Here is a 12,749-nt window from a genome sequence, read left to right as displayed (position 1 = left end):
GAACTGGATATTTCTTTGATGAAGACAATACGTACCAATGCAAATAGCATATTTCACTTGATTTAGTCCTTTCTTTCTGTACGTTTTTTTACTAAAGCATATAAATGCTTACCTTTTCGAGAGAAGGTATTAGAAAAACAAGTTCTCAACTGGTGGAAGAAGTAACAAAACCGTGGGTTAATATGGGTATTTTTCGAAAAAAAAAATTAACTGGTTATTCTCTTAGTGTAATTACAGCTAGGAAGGTTCTACTATGTACTGAAGAATTAACAAAGGCTGTCAAGGCTCTGCTCGTAAATTCTTTTTCTACTGCTCGAAGCAGATGTGTTTTCTATAAAGGCGTAGTTTGGGGTGTATATGTAATACTATTTAGACAACTGAATGCAAGAATATGAAACAAGCGTGTAGATAACACTTGATGCATAGAGCTTAAAGTGAGCCGGATGTGGACGTGATGAATCCCTTCTCTGAGCACCGCTTTTAGTTCTGATACGAGTGTGTCTTTGCATTTGATATACAGCGTGTGTCGTGACAATGATGTTGGTACAGGGAATGAGAGGAGCTACTGGGCCAAAGGAACTGGTTTTGGTACAGGCTCCACATCGTCTGGCTGGGATGTTGAGCAAGCTATGCTAAAACAGAAGGCTGAAGAGGAGCACGTAACCTGTCTACTGCAGGTAATTAGAGTGTACCACAAGGCAGTCCGTACAAGCCATCCCCTTATGTGAATTCACAATAACTGTTACCTGGGTGGGGTGTGAACTTAAATGCTGGCCAAGACCACCACAAAGTTTGTCTCAATTTGATTGTAAGGCACTGTTGTCTTAAGAATGCTGTTTACGTGCATTTCTTTTCAAGTCACCTTCCTATTTTGAACGTGACTCCTGTTGGAAATGTCTTTTTGTGGTAAAACTTAAGTCTTATACGTCCCTCTCGGTGTATTCACTGAATTTTACACTACTTTCTATCACGTTTTATACTCACAACAATACTTATAATAGTTCGTGATAATACTTGTGATAGTTCGTGTCTTGGCCAAGAAAACAACAGAATATAACAATCCCAGTTAGGGCGCAAGCCTTGTATCTCTCGATCTGGAGTCCAGCACACTAACCATACACATTTCGCCTCACATATAAAGAAAGTTAAATGGTCTTACTCAGTGAAGTCTCTGTTAGTGAAGCTGAGTGGTAGAGCACCTTACCAGTGAAAGGAAAGTCCCAGGAAGTTGAAATCTATTCACTAAGTGAAAATTTTGTTTGACAGGTACTTGCAAGTTACATCAAACCTTTTGGAAAACAGAGCGACTCTCACAAAGCACCATTGACAGAGTATTCCCAATCAAGCGCTGATGGGTCCTATCCACTTGTTGTAGCGCTATTAGAGTTATTGGGGGAATCCTGTCTCATTCCTGCTCTCTCGTCCTACTTAAGGAATGACTCTGGTATGTATGCATATACGTAAAGCGACAGTAGCTTATTTAATGCATAACATTTTCAGATCACTTGTGGTTTGGTCATATTCCTGATTGCTTGTAAAACGGCACGTTTGTTTTGATTGTTTGTAATATGTTACACGACCTCTGTAGTTATGAAGCAGTCGTTGTCGTTTGTTGGCATTGCAAGCGTTCTTTCGATTAGACGGACAGTAACAGAAAATTATATTTAGTTCACTATTCAACAGTCGTTGGTACATTTGTAATTCAACTTTATGTTTACATAGCATATCTTCACTATTTTCTTGCCGCTCTATGATAGAGTGGGGCTAGATCATTACGTACGAGATCTGTTGAGGCTACCATCACACTTTGCTAGGTTTTGGTAACAAAGCGATCACTAGTGAAACAATTCTCACACTGTGTATCAAAATTTAACTTGCTTTGAAAATAAACAGTAAACTTCTAAAGTTAAATTAGCGAGTATTTTCTTGGGTATAATATATACAATAGAATTTAGCGGATGTTAAATTTAATAACATACTGTTTGGCTTTCTCTTCTGCCAGTGCTGGACATGGCCCGCCATGTTCCTCTGTACCAGGCCGTGCTCGAAGTGCTCCGCGCTGTAGCCTTGTGCCCAGTCCTCTTACCTTTGTTACTTCCACGTTCAAATGGCTACTCCCTGAACCAACAAGAAAGAGCCACAGCAGAACCACCTTCGATAGTCAGCCTTTTGGACAAGATGAAGCAGTGCGTGGATACTTACTCGAAAACTTTACGGTAAGACCCTAGTAGTGTGTTCAAAAACTGTACTTAGGTTTCTTTATAAAAATGGTAATTTGAGCTGATAGTATTAGTTCTTGTTAAACTAAAAGATTATGTTGGTCAAGGTGGTTCTATCTTTAAAGTCTGTAGTTTTAACACTAATGTGCTACTATACCCTTTGATGTTTATCCTTGTGCGTTTTTATATATATATAGTTTTTATCACTTGATCCATTGATTTAAACTGATTATACAGTATGGGGTAAGGAGAGGGGGGTGGTATTACAGTCCGAGCTCTATTAAGCGGCCACCTATTAAGCGACCAACCTCCATTAAGCGGCCACTTTCCAAAGTCCCGATTTATTTGTCACTGAACTTCTGTATTTGATACCTCTATTCAACGGCCACCTCTATTAAGCGGCCGCGGCCACCTTTTTGCTGTCGCAAGTGTATTATTTATATGGGTTTTTACCTCCATTAAGCGGCCAGCAAATAATTTTTCCAAGCGAAATGGTGACAGATGATATATATCGTCCGTGAAATATCTTGAGCTAAATTTTTTTACATACTAACTGTTGATGCAAAAAGGCCTAACAAACTTGTCAACGATGTTTATTTATATTTTTCTGTTCATTTTCAACCCGAAGAAATATTGTACATTTCAACTACATGCCCTCTGTGTTATTAGCTAGAACTATGAATGGGCTGGAAATACAGTTGATGTTTTGTTACAATGAATTGTGGATTTATCTTCATATATGTTAACTTTTTAAAAGCATTTTGCTATATAGAGTCAATAAAATCATGTTTACTGCCATTCCTATCGAAATTTATATTGTACCTCTATTAAGCGGCCAACCTCTATTAAGCGGCCACTTTTCAAAGTCCCAAGGGTGGCCACTTAATAGAGGTCGGACTGTAGTTTTGTTCTTGTTTTTCATTCTTTTTTTTTAATGGGTGGGATAAATTTTTTATATTTTTAATAGCATATACTTAAGTGTATTTTAATTTTAGTCCTGCGTTTTATACATGAGCCTCTGGCTCGGACATTGAGGGAGACCTCGTCCCACGTATGGACAATAAAATTGTATTGAAAAAAAAAATTTGAATTGAATACAAGTGAAAGGTATTGAGCAGTACTTTGGAATGGCACTATTTGTTATGCTTTGCGAGGTAACCTTTTAAGGCTGTGGATGAAAGTCAAACCCTAGCGTGTGATCTCAATATTCAAAAGAAAACTATTGAGACGAACTTCCATGTGGAACTGTTCGTTTGCCTTAATTATCTAAAATGAGATTTGTAATAAATTTTGCCCTTAAGTTTGTTGCTCATAATGAAAGAAAGAAAGTTAACGTCTTCTCATCCTGTCAACACTGACCCTCTAAATAACATAGTAGTGCTTCAGGTGACTCTCTGAAATGTTACGGAAAGATTAATATTTGGTCTTGTATGTTGCCAATCAGATCTACCCAAGGCAGAAGAGAAGATTCTCCTGTGCCAAGCTCCTTAGGCGGAACGAGTACCACAGCACAACCCAGTACCTCAACAGGGCCAGGTACCACAGCAGGACCAAGTACCACAGCCGGACAGAATTCCACAGGGACGCCAAGTACTGCAGCAGAACCAAGTATGTCAGCAGGAACAAGTACATCAGCAGTTCCACGTCCAGGCTCATCAGGTCAGGGTGCCACTGAAGAAAAGAAGGACCATGAGGCGGAAGGACTCGCACAGCTCATACCTGACATTCAGGAGACAGCCAAGTTGATGCAGAAAGTAGTGCGTGAATTCCACCAGCAGCAGGCCAGCTGTAACAAGATGGCAGAAGGAGCCGACAATGAGCCTGTGGAACAGGCTGCATCTCTCTCTGCTGAAGAGAAGTACTTGGCCAAAATGAGATCACTGCAGTTTGGTGAGTGTACAACTGCTTTACATGTGGTCTGTCTGATAAGGCTTACCAAACAACATATCGGTTGATTGAACTGCATAGAAACACGATGCACCTCAAATGCTGTTTCAGGAAACTCTTTCTTTCAGACTTTTTCAGACATTGGCTCTGTCTTGTTGAGCGATTTATATAGCCCTTCGCACCTGAACTGAATTTTAGGCTTTCTTGTTTTTGTTTTGGCAGTTTTAGTGTCGAAAGAGGAGGTTTTGTATAAAACGCAGTCTTGCTAATTTAATCATACGTTTTCCACTTCTGGTATTGTACGTTGTAGTCCATGGCTGTCACATGACCGCCAGCTACGAATGACTGATTGACTACTGTCGACTGTTTGGTTTAAATTTCTGCAAGCGAATTGTCAACGAGCTGCGGCCGAGTTGACTGTCGATCATAGAGTAAAAGGTCGAGTAGTCTAACTGTTTAATTAAGTATACACTCATTTAAATCCAAAATTGCTCAGAAAACGTCATGCGAGGTGCACTAGCCATTGCTATTATACATGTTATGTTTGTTGCCAGGTGTAACGAAAATCTTATGAGAGCCTTTGTTACTTTTTTTAACAGGAACTCACAGAATTGTGATAGAGAAAGATGACGGAAAACTGGAGTTTGATTCTGGCGGTTACCACTTTGCGTCTTCGATACGTTCAGCGGCTACTGGTGGTGGAAGTGGAGGCATGGTTCGAGCCAGGCGGTTGGCGCAGGAAGTGTCATCACTTGCAACGTCACTTCCGCTCTCTAGCAGTTCAAGTGTATTTGTTCGCTGTGACAAAGAGCGACTGGATGTCATGAAGGTATTTCATGAACCGTTGTATTATTTATATTATATTTGCATTATTTGGAGTTTAATCTCAGACCTCAAGGGAAACGTCTGTTTGTTCATGCAACCAGTCTCGGTATGAAAGCGAGGTTTGGATTGGGAGAGATCATGTAAAACGGAGCAAGCTTTGCATTAAAAAATGTCGACTCTAGCTTCACTTGTGCTCAAAGGCCTGACCATAAATCACAGAATTTTCAAATGGGCATGCTGATTCAAGCATGCTAGCAAATTTTCCCAATGGCCCTGCTGGCTACATTTTACATTGCTAAATATTGATCGAAGTTAAAAATCTAAAACGTTTTTGTCTTTTCTTTAGGTTCTTATCACCGGTCCATCAGACACTCCATATGCCAATGGGTGTTTTGAGTTTGATGTGTACTTTCCACAGAACTATCCAGAATCTCCAATGTACATCAACTTTGAGACAACTGGCCATCACAGCATTCGCTTCAATCCAAACCTGTACAATGATGGAAAGGTAAGCCGAAACTGATTCACTCCTGTTTGTATCTAACATTTACGGATGTACATTTATCAAGTAATCAACTAAATCTGGTGCTACATTCTTGCCATTTCATTTTTCGTGGAACCAGGAGACATGTAATTGCTAATCTCGAGAAAAGTAAACGCAGTTTTTAGTTTCAAAAACATGTCACCGTTGGATTTTCATCCTTCATCAGTAGCTCTGATGTAACATATCAAACACGAGAGAGGGTGTGTTGCATCATTTTTCCAAATACCGTTGTGCTGCGGATTACTTGAGACAAACGTAAGCTATTCGAGGGCACTGTAAATAAGCATTAATTAAAGAAACAATTATTAGAACCGAAAGATGATCAGAATCCTAAATAGCAAGAGGCTGACCAGTTGGCTGATTACAAAGCGTGGAGGAATTAAATTCGGGACTACCGAACACAAATCCATCTAGTGACAGGAAGGCTTTAAACCAAGGAGTTCAGCGCCCTAACCACTGGGCCACGCTGCCTACGAAAAGAATATGAGTGACCATTAGAGCATTAAAATAATAGAATTCGAACCAATACCCGATTCCCTCTATAGCGCGCGCCTGCAGGGAATCACGGTAGTTGTATTCATCAAACCATGCGCGAGACTCAGCAATGTGCATCGTTGCTGAGTCTCGCGCATGGTTTGATGAATACAACTACCGTGATTCCCTGCAGGCGCGCGCTATAGAGGGAATCGGGTATTACCCCGTGCTAATAACAAAGAAAACTAAGAGCCTGTTTTGCAAGTTGTCTGTGGTAGGAGGGTCATTCCCATACCAAGTCAACCAATACATTTTGTACATTTCCTTTTAAATAGCAACAAACAGTTTACACGAGAACTACCAAAGTTGGCGGGGGCGGGGGGCAGTTCAGTTGGCAGTGTGACGCGGGAGAGGGGAACTTTTTTTTTTCATGTATTTTTGACTCTGTCAGCACGGACAAGTTTTTACATATAAACGCTCGGTAAAACCTGGTTCACACTTGGAAAATAAGCATAAGCACAGTAGAACCACCTCTACAGACACCTGCTTATTACGGTCAGTTTTGTTTACCACGACAAAAAGTTTATAAATTTTCTCGTACATTAACCTGCTAACAGTCCGTTTCACAAACTTTTGACAAACAGTTTCCAAAGGTCGTTTGAAATTCCCGAAGTTCGCTACGAACTTGGGAATTTCATTACGTAGTTGTCAATCAAATCGCAAACTTCGAAACGAGGTTGTGAATTTCACGTGCAGCTAAGTTCGCAAGTTGTTGTGGCTGCTGTTGCTCAATACGGTCACCTGGATACAATACGGACACTTTGGCATGTCCGTTTGGTATCCATATTAACCGGCTTCCATAACAAGAAAAAAATATTTTCTTGTGCTTGTGCTTCTTTCACCATTTCATTATCCAAAATTCGTTGTTCTCATTGAGTACAAACAGAACGTGCGTGTATGCTCGTATTTCAGGTGCTCGTGGTCATAGTGAGACTATTGTTTGTGTGTAAATTGTATTAGCATTCGGTACTCAACAATACAGACAGTTGCGTAAATCATTTGATAAAATGGCAACAAGAAATTTCGCTAGAAGTTCATCGATGTTTCGGCAATACTGCCTTCATCAGGGTGAGCAAAAAACAACGAGTAAAATAATTTGCCAGCTGGTTGAAAATATTTCATGATGAGTCACACTGAGTTATGTCAACAATCATTTTGAGCCATTTATGAGTTGTTTTTTCCTCGGGCAATATAGAAGAAAATGGGTTGGGTCGTGGTGCAATACCATTCGTCATTTACATGCAAATCAAACACATTTTTACTCGAAAGGTTTTTTAACCAGGTCTCGATTCTGCAACAGACTACTCCTTATCGGTTGTATCTTCCGACTATCTATCAATAAGACTGCATGCTCAAAATGCTTAAAACTACAGTAAAACCCAGAAAACCGTCAGATCTATGTATCAAGACTATTGTTTATTATGAATAAAATTTAATCAATTAAAATTGTAAACATTAGATCACTGAAGAATTGCTTACAGATCGTTTGGTTGCTTTCAAATCTTATGTTTTAGTCTTTTAACTTATAATACATGTGTCCATGACGTTCTTTCTCAGAGTCCACTAAATACAGACACTTTTGCTTGTCCCTATGTTTCATTTCCGTATTAATTCCACTGTTTCATATGAAAAAAAAAAGCTTTTCTTGTGTTTGTGCTTTGTTCTTATTTCACGTTTAAAAGTACAACCGTTTTTTGCCATGCAAATCCCCATATTTCAAACACACAGTACGGACGTGCGCGGATGCTTGTATTTCGTGCTCAGGAGCTTCTGTTCGTAAACTGTCTTAGAATTTGACACGCAGTTGTACAAACAGTTGCGTATAATCATGGTTAGACACAGTGTGTTATGTCAACAATCATGTCAAGACATTTACCTTATTCTTACTAATTTTTGCGCGTACTTAATGTCACGAAAATTCAGGAGCTGAATTTTGCGAGTATTTTCGCCATTGCAAGAAAAATTAGAGCATAAGTGTCTTAAATTTCGCGATTTTGTCTGTGTTTTATGGATCAGTCGTCAAAGTCTACTGGAAATATACAAAGGTCTGGCTTAATGTAACTACAAGGAGCCTGCACTGTACTAAAGAGGTTTGGGCCGATTTATAAGCTGAAGAAAACAGTTATCAGAGGAAGGGTGTTAGTCTAAAGCAAGGCGGAAAGATATTTTTAAGGTTAGATAGTTGCAGTTCCAAACATTTAATATTTACATTGTTTTGACATATAATATGGTAATAATTTTTGCGTGTTTAAATTTCGCGCAATGTTGTTTTCGCGTGTATTAATTTTCACGATTATTTTAAAATCGCGAAAATTAATAAGAATAAGGTATGAGTTCTTTTTTCCTCGGGCAATATAGAAGAAAATGGGTTGTGACCTGGTGCAATACCATTCGTCATTTACATGCAAATTAAGCCGCTTTAACTCGAAAGGTTTTTTAATCAGGTCTCGATTCTGCAACAGACGACCAGTCAGACCACTCCTTGTCGGTTTATACCCTGCTGACTATTTAGCAACAAGACTGCATGCTAGCGCAAAAACTACGTTTGTCTTGTACGTGACCGATCAAAGCAGAATATTAATGTTTGCAAAAGCTTTCGTGCTTCGTGCGAGACATTTAAACAGGCCACTTAAAAACGTTTTACTTTTATGCCAAAGTACAATGGTCACTGTCGTCGCTTTGTTTTATCAGATGGTATAAATTTATGTGTGGCAGTTCGTAGTGCCACTCCTAGCTCAGTAGCGAGTGAGTGAAGGTTAAGTTTCATTTGCTGTAAGAAAAGAGGAAAGAATGGCTTCACAGGCACCTATGGCAAAAGCTCGTCCAGCTTTCAAGGCAAGAGTTCTCTACGATCCCCCCCCCCCCAACAGGACCAAAGGGAGTTAATTACCCCCCCCCCGAATTTTTACCCAAAAGGAAAAAAAAAAAAACAAAAAAAAGGGGCGTCCTTCCCAGCCGCAAACCTCGCGATCCAATGTCGTACATGCTATCCGACGGGGATTTTTCCGTGGGAATTCAGCTGTTGGATCCAAACCACGACTACGCCAAGTTTGGTCCATACAGAGCGGTTGAAGGCGATTCCGCGAGAGCCAAGTTGCGAAACCCGAACGTGGATGTGGCAGAGACTGTTACTACGAACTCGAAGAATAATCCCGATCAATTTGAGCTAGCATTCAAGCCGGGCGAGTTCTTTGGATCTGCCTACTGCGCCATCGATGACGGCCATAAGATTGTCGCCCAGTACTCCGACAGGTTGAAGCTGAGCAAGGGGCTGACGTTTGAGATGTATCGCTTCCAAAGTGTGGAAAGGTACACCATCAATTACATCGAGATCACCATTTACATGGATTCCAAGTAAAGTTGAAATGAAAGCTAAATGTGTAAATGGACGACAAGGACTTATGTAAGGGGCTACACCTATGTTCATACTCAATTACTCGCGGACTGAATAAATTATGTAGATTCCGATATACCTACTAGATTGACACTCTTCAGATTCCTGATAATTCCGTACCTAAGAAATGCGAAAGACAAAAGTTAGAGAATAAAAACCCACGTTTTGTCCTTGTCAGTTGTGTTGTAAATTTTTAGTTTTGCGTCCTTTTTTGTCCCCTTAAGGGTTTTGTTAAAACCCAAGGAGACACCTTCGAGTCCCCACGTAAAAATACCTACCGTTATGAAAATATCAAGGCTCGTATAGGCGGACGACGGACAGCATCTCGGTATATGATTGTTTCGAGAAAGGTTTTCGCACAGTAACGTAAATGCGTACCCGATAATGCCAAGAGGTATTATGGCTAGTTACCGTTGCTTTATCGACGTTCACGGCGTTTTATCGCGAAGGAAAGAGAAGCCAAGGATGTACTTACTAATGCTTACGTTGAAATACTGGAAACTTCGATCAAACGATTATAAACTACAACTTAACCCATAGCGTCAAGGTACACTCGCGCGTACCTCAAGGTGAGCCTGCTCGCAGCCTATGTTGTCGCGTACACTTATGTACTTGTGTAGGACCTTTCTGGAAACGGCTGTGTACTCCCTTAATGAATGCCACAAGTGCAATGAGCCTTAAAACTGTTGTTGAACCAAAGTTTTGATGCCTCTGTGTGTACATAATCATACAAATCATCGTACACCTGCGAAATGAACACGAATACGTATCTATACACGGGCTAGCACGAGATTGTTCGGAATTCCATTGCCAAGAAAGCAAGGCGTTCCGTGTCTGCTGTGAGGCTCTTGAGCTTCTTTATTAAGTGGTTGGCTTATATGAATGCAATATGTAAAGACGACTGAGGAAATATGTGATTTCTACCCAATTTCCTTTGGGAAAATTAAGGATTCGTCACGGAAAAAAAGCCATTCCCGACGAAACATTTCCCCCCGAATTCAACACACAGAATATGACGTGCGCAACCGGTTCATATTTTTGAGATCGAGGTGCTTTAGTCGAAGGCTATTGTATGCGTGTAAACTGTGTTGGAATTCTGCTCACAATAGTACAGAGAGTTGTTTTATTAGAAAACGTTTGTTTGTTCAATAAATCATGGTTTACCACACCTACCATTCATGTGAAAATTAGATTGGTCTAAATTTCTATAGACGACCAGACAGACCACTCCTTGCCGGTTTTTATCCACTTGGCTCACTAAAAAGACTTCAGTGTTTGTCTTTTATGTGACCGATCAAAATATGTGATTTCTACCCAATTTCCTTTGGGAAAATTAAGGATTCGTCACGGAAAAAAGCCATTCCCGACGAAACATCGAAACATCGAGACACATAAGTGTCTCGAAACATCGAGACACTTAAATCAGAGACCATATGAAAATTAGATAGATCTTAATTTCAAAAGACGACCAAAACGAGGTGCCCCTCGGTGGTTACCTGTACAAATAAATTGGTTGTTTGATTGATTCGCCCACTTCCAACTTTTTAGCAATGAGACTGTTAGCGTTTGTCTTTTACGTGATCGATTAAAACGGAATTTTAATTATTGAAAAACCTTTTATGCGAGGCACATAAATCAGACCACTTGAAAACGTTTGTCCGAGCGCACTGTCATCAATTTGTCTTGTCTGTATTTATGCCCACGCATCCGGTTACCTAAATCCCGAGGAGGCTTCTTTCGAGTGCCCAAGTAAAAGTACCTACAACAGTTAAAATATTTTGGCTCGTTTTGGCGGACTGCGATCGCGGTATACATGTTTCAAGAAAGGTTGACAAGCGTAGGCGAGAATCCCGAAAGTTTATGGTAGTGGCAGTTTGCCGTCGATTTATTGAAGTCAGTCACGGCATTTTATCGTGAAGGAAAGAGAAACCAGGAATGAACTTTTCACTGCTCGCGCTGAAACACCGTCAACTTGAATCAAACAATGATTAACCTGCACTACCTGCAGTAACTTGCGTACGCTTTATGCCTCTGGGCGCACCAGTGATTAACAATTACAATGCTTAAAACACAACATGTCACAATAATCCCCCCCCCCCCCCACCCCAAAAAAAAAAAGAAAGAAAAAAAAATTGGTACAACGGCAAGACCTAAGTTAATAAATACCCTGCTTTCTTCAACAGGTGTGTCTTAGTATTTTGAACACGTGGCATGGCAGACCGGAAGAGAAATGGAATCCACAGAATTCAAGCTTTCTTCAGGTAACAACTGTTCTTCCGGTTCTCTAATGCTCTCACCAGATGCAAGTGACTGGCGCGTACATTTTACTAAACTGTTTCCTTCAACACTTAGGTCCTGGTTTCCATTCAGTCGCTCATTCTGGTTCACGAGCCATACTTCAATGAGCCTGGGTACGAGAGATCTAGAGGGACACCCGCTGGCCAACAGAACTCGCGGGAGTATGATGCTAACATCTGTCAAGCCACTGTCCGCTGGGCCATGTTGGAACAGTTGAAGAAGCCTTCGCCCTGCTTTAAACAGGTCAGAACACAATCTTGTTTATGAACTAGTATTGCATTGCGCATCCCTACAGCGCCGCATAATTTCACGCGTGTTTAGCGCTCGCACATTAAAAAAAATGGCGGCATGGGCACCCCCTCCCCCCCCTTTTATTTCAAAATTTAAGTTCCTATAACATAAACAATCAATAGGCAAAGCTTGACAAAAATCTCAGTGCTGGTTCTATTTCAGTGGAATGACCTCAACTTCCATATAACGAAGTAGTAATAGGAGTACATGAATGGCATAGAGCACATTTGAATTCAGAGTCGTAGAACCAAGCCAACACTACGGCCAATCACAAAGGACCCAGACAATCCAGTGAACCAATAAAACTTGAAGCAAATACGTGTAGCCCGCGCGAACAGGAAAACGTGTGTAACCGTGTCACGATTGTGTTTGTTTTTACTTCTGATTGGTCGAGAAAGTGAAATTACTAAGCATAGTTATGTAAAACCATAGCAATGGTTTTCGTAAGAAATTATCCATGTCTGTGACAACCTATGAATAGATTTTCTCTGCTTTGTTCCTCCGGGGGTAGCCTGCGTGCAGCTGTCTCCTAGGAGATAGGATGATGAGGGGGAGAGGGGCGTACTTGGAAAAGTTTGGGTGGACAGCTCAGCTACCCCTAACCCATCTCAGACCAAAAACCCCTCAGATTTGCCACCCTATTGCAGACTAGAGAGTTAAACTGCATACCTCATCTCAGACCGAAAGTGATGTGTATCTTGCAAACTTTCATCAGACTGCTAGAACATCTGCCTTTGTTTTCGCATATTTCAAAACG

At 40.6% G+C, this 12,749-nt stretch overlaps 2 protein-coding genes across 3 annotated transcripts in view; both read left to right on the top strand.

Moving 5' to 3' along the window:
- Positions 1–12,749, top strand: part of LOC144634529 (dual E2 ubiquitin-conjugating enzyme/E3 ubiquitin-protein ligase BIRC6-like) — a 59,368-nt gene that overhangs the window by 44,744 nt on the left and 1,875 nt on the right. For both annotated transcript variants that reach the window (XM_078493504.1, XM_078493503.1), the window contains exons 35-42: positions 521–677; positions 1,267–1,444; positions 2,003–2,216; positions 3,664–4,109; positions 4,706–4,935; positions 5,278–5,439; positions 11,587–11,664; positions 11,756–11,944. In XM_078493504.1, coding sequence (XP_078349630.1) covers positions 521–677; positions 1,267–1,444; positions 2,003–2,216; positions 3,664–4,109; positions 4,706–4,935; positions 5,278–5,439; positions 11,587–11,664; positions 11,756–11,944 — 1,654 coding nt within the window. The remainder of the gene's footprint in view (positions 1–520; positions 678–1,266; positions 1,445–2,002; positions 2,217–3,663; positions 4,110–4,705; positions 4,936–5,277; positions 5,440–11,586; positions 11,665–11,755; positions 11,945–12,749) is intronic.
- LOC144634715 (uncharacterized) lies at positions 8,975–9,580 on the top strand. Its single transcript, XM_078493753.1, has one exon. The coding sequence runs from the start codon at positions 8,984–8,986 to the stop codon at positions 9,365–9,367; it is 384 nt and encodes a 127-aa protein (XP_078349879.1). The 5' UTR covers positions 8,975–8,983; the 3' UTR covers positions 9,368–9,580.

This window comes from Oculina patagonica, chromosome 13 (assembly GCF_052425735.1).
Source record: "Oculina patagonica isolate OP01 chromosome 13, crgOcupat, whole genome shotgun sequence".
NCBI lineage: Eukaryota > Metazoa > Cnidaria > Anthozoa > Scleractinia > Oculinidae > Oculina > Oculina patagonica.
This window is presented reverse-complemented; position numbering and strand designations above follow the sequence as displayed.

Bases quoted from the DNA above. Each gene is read 5' to 3' on its own strand.
- LOC144634715 (XM_078493753.1), top strand. From the start codon at position 8,984: ATGTCGTACATGCTATCCGACGGGGATTTTTCCGTGGGAATTCAGCTG.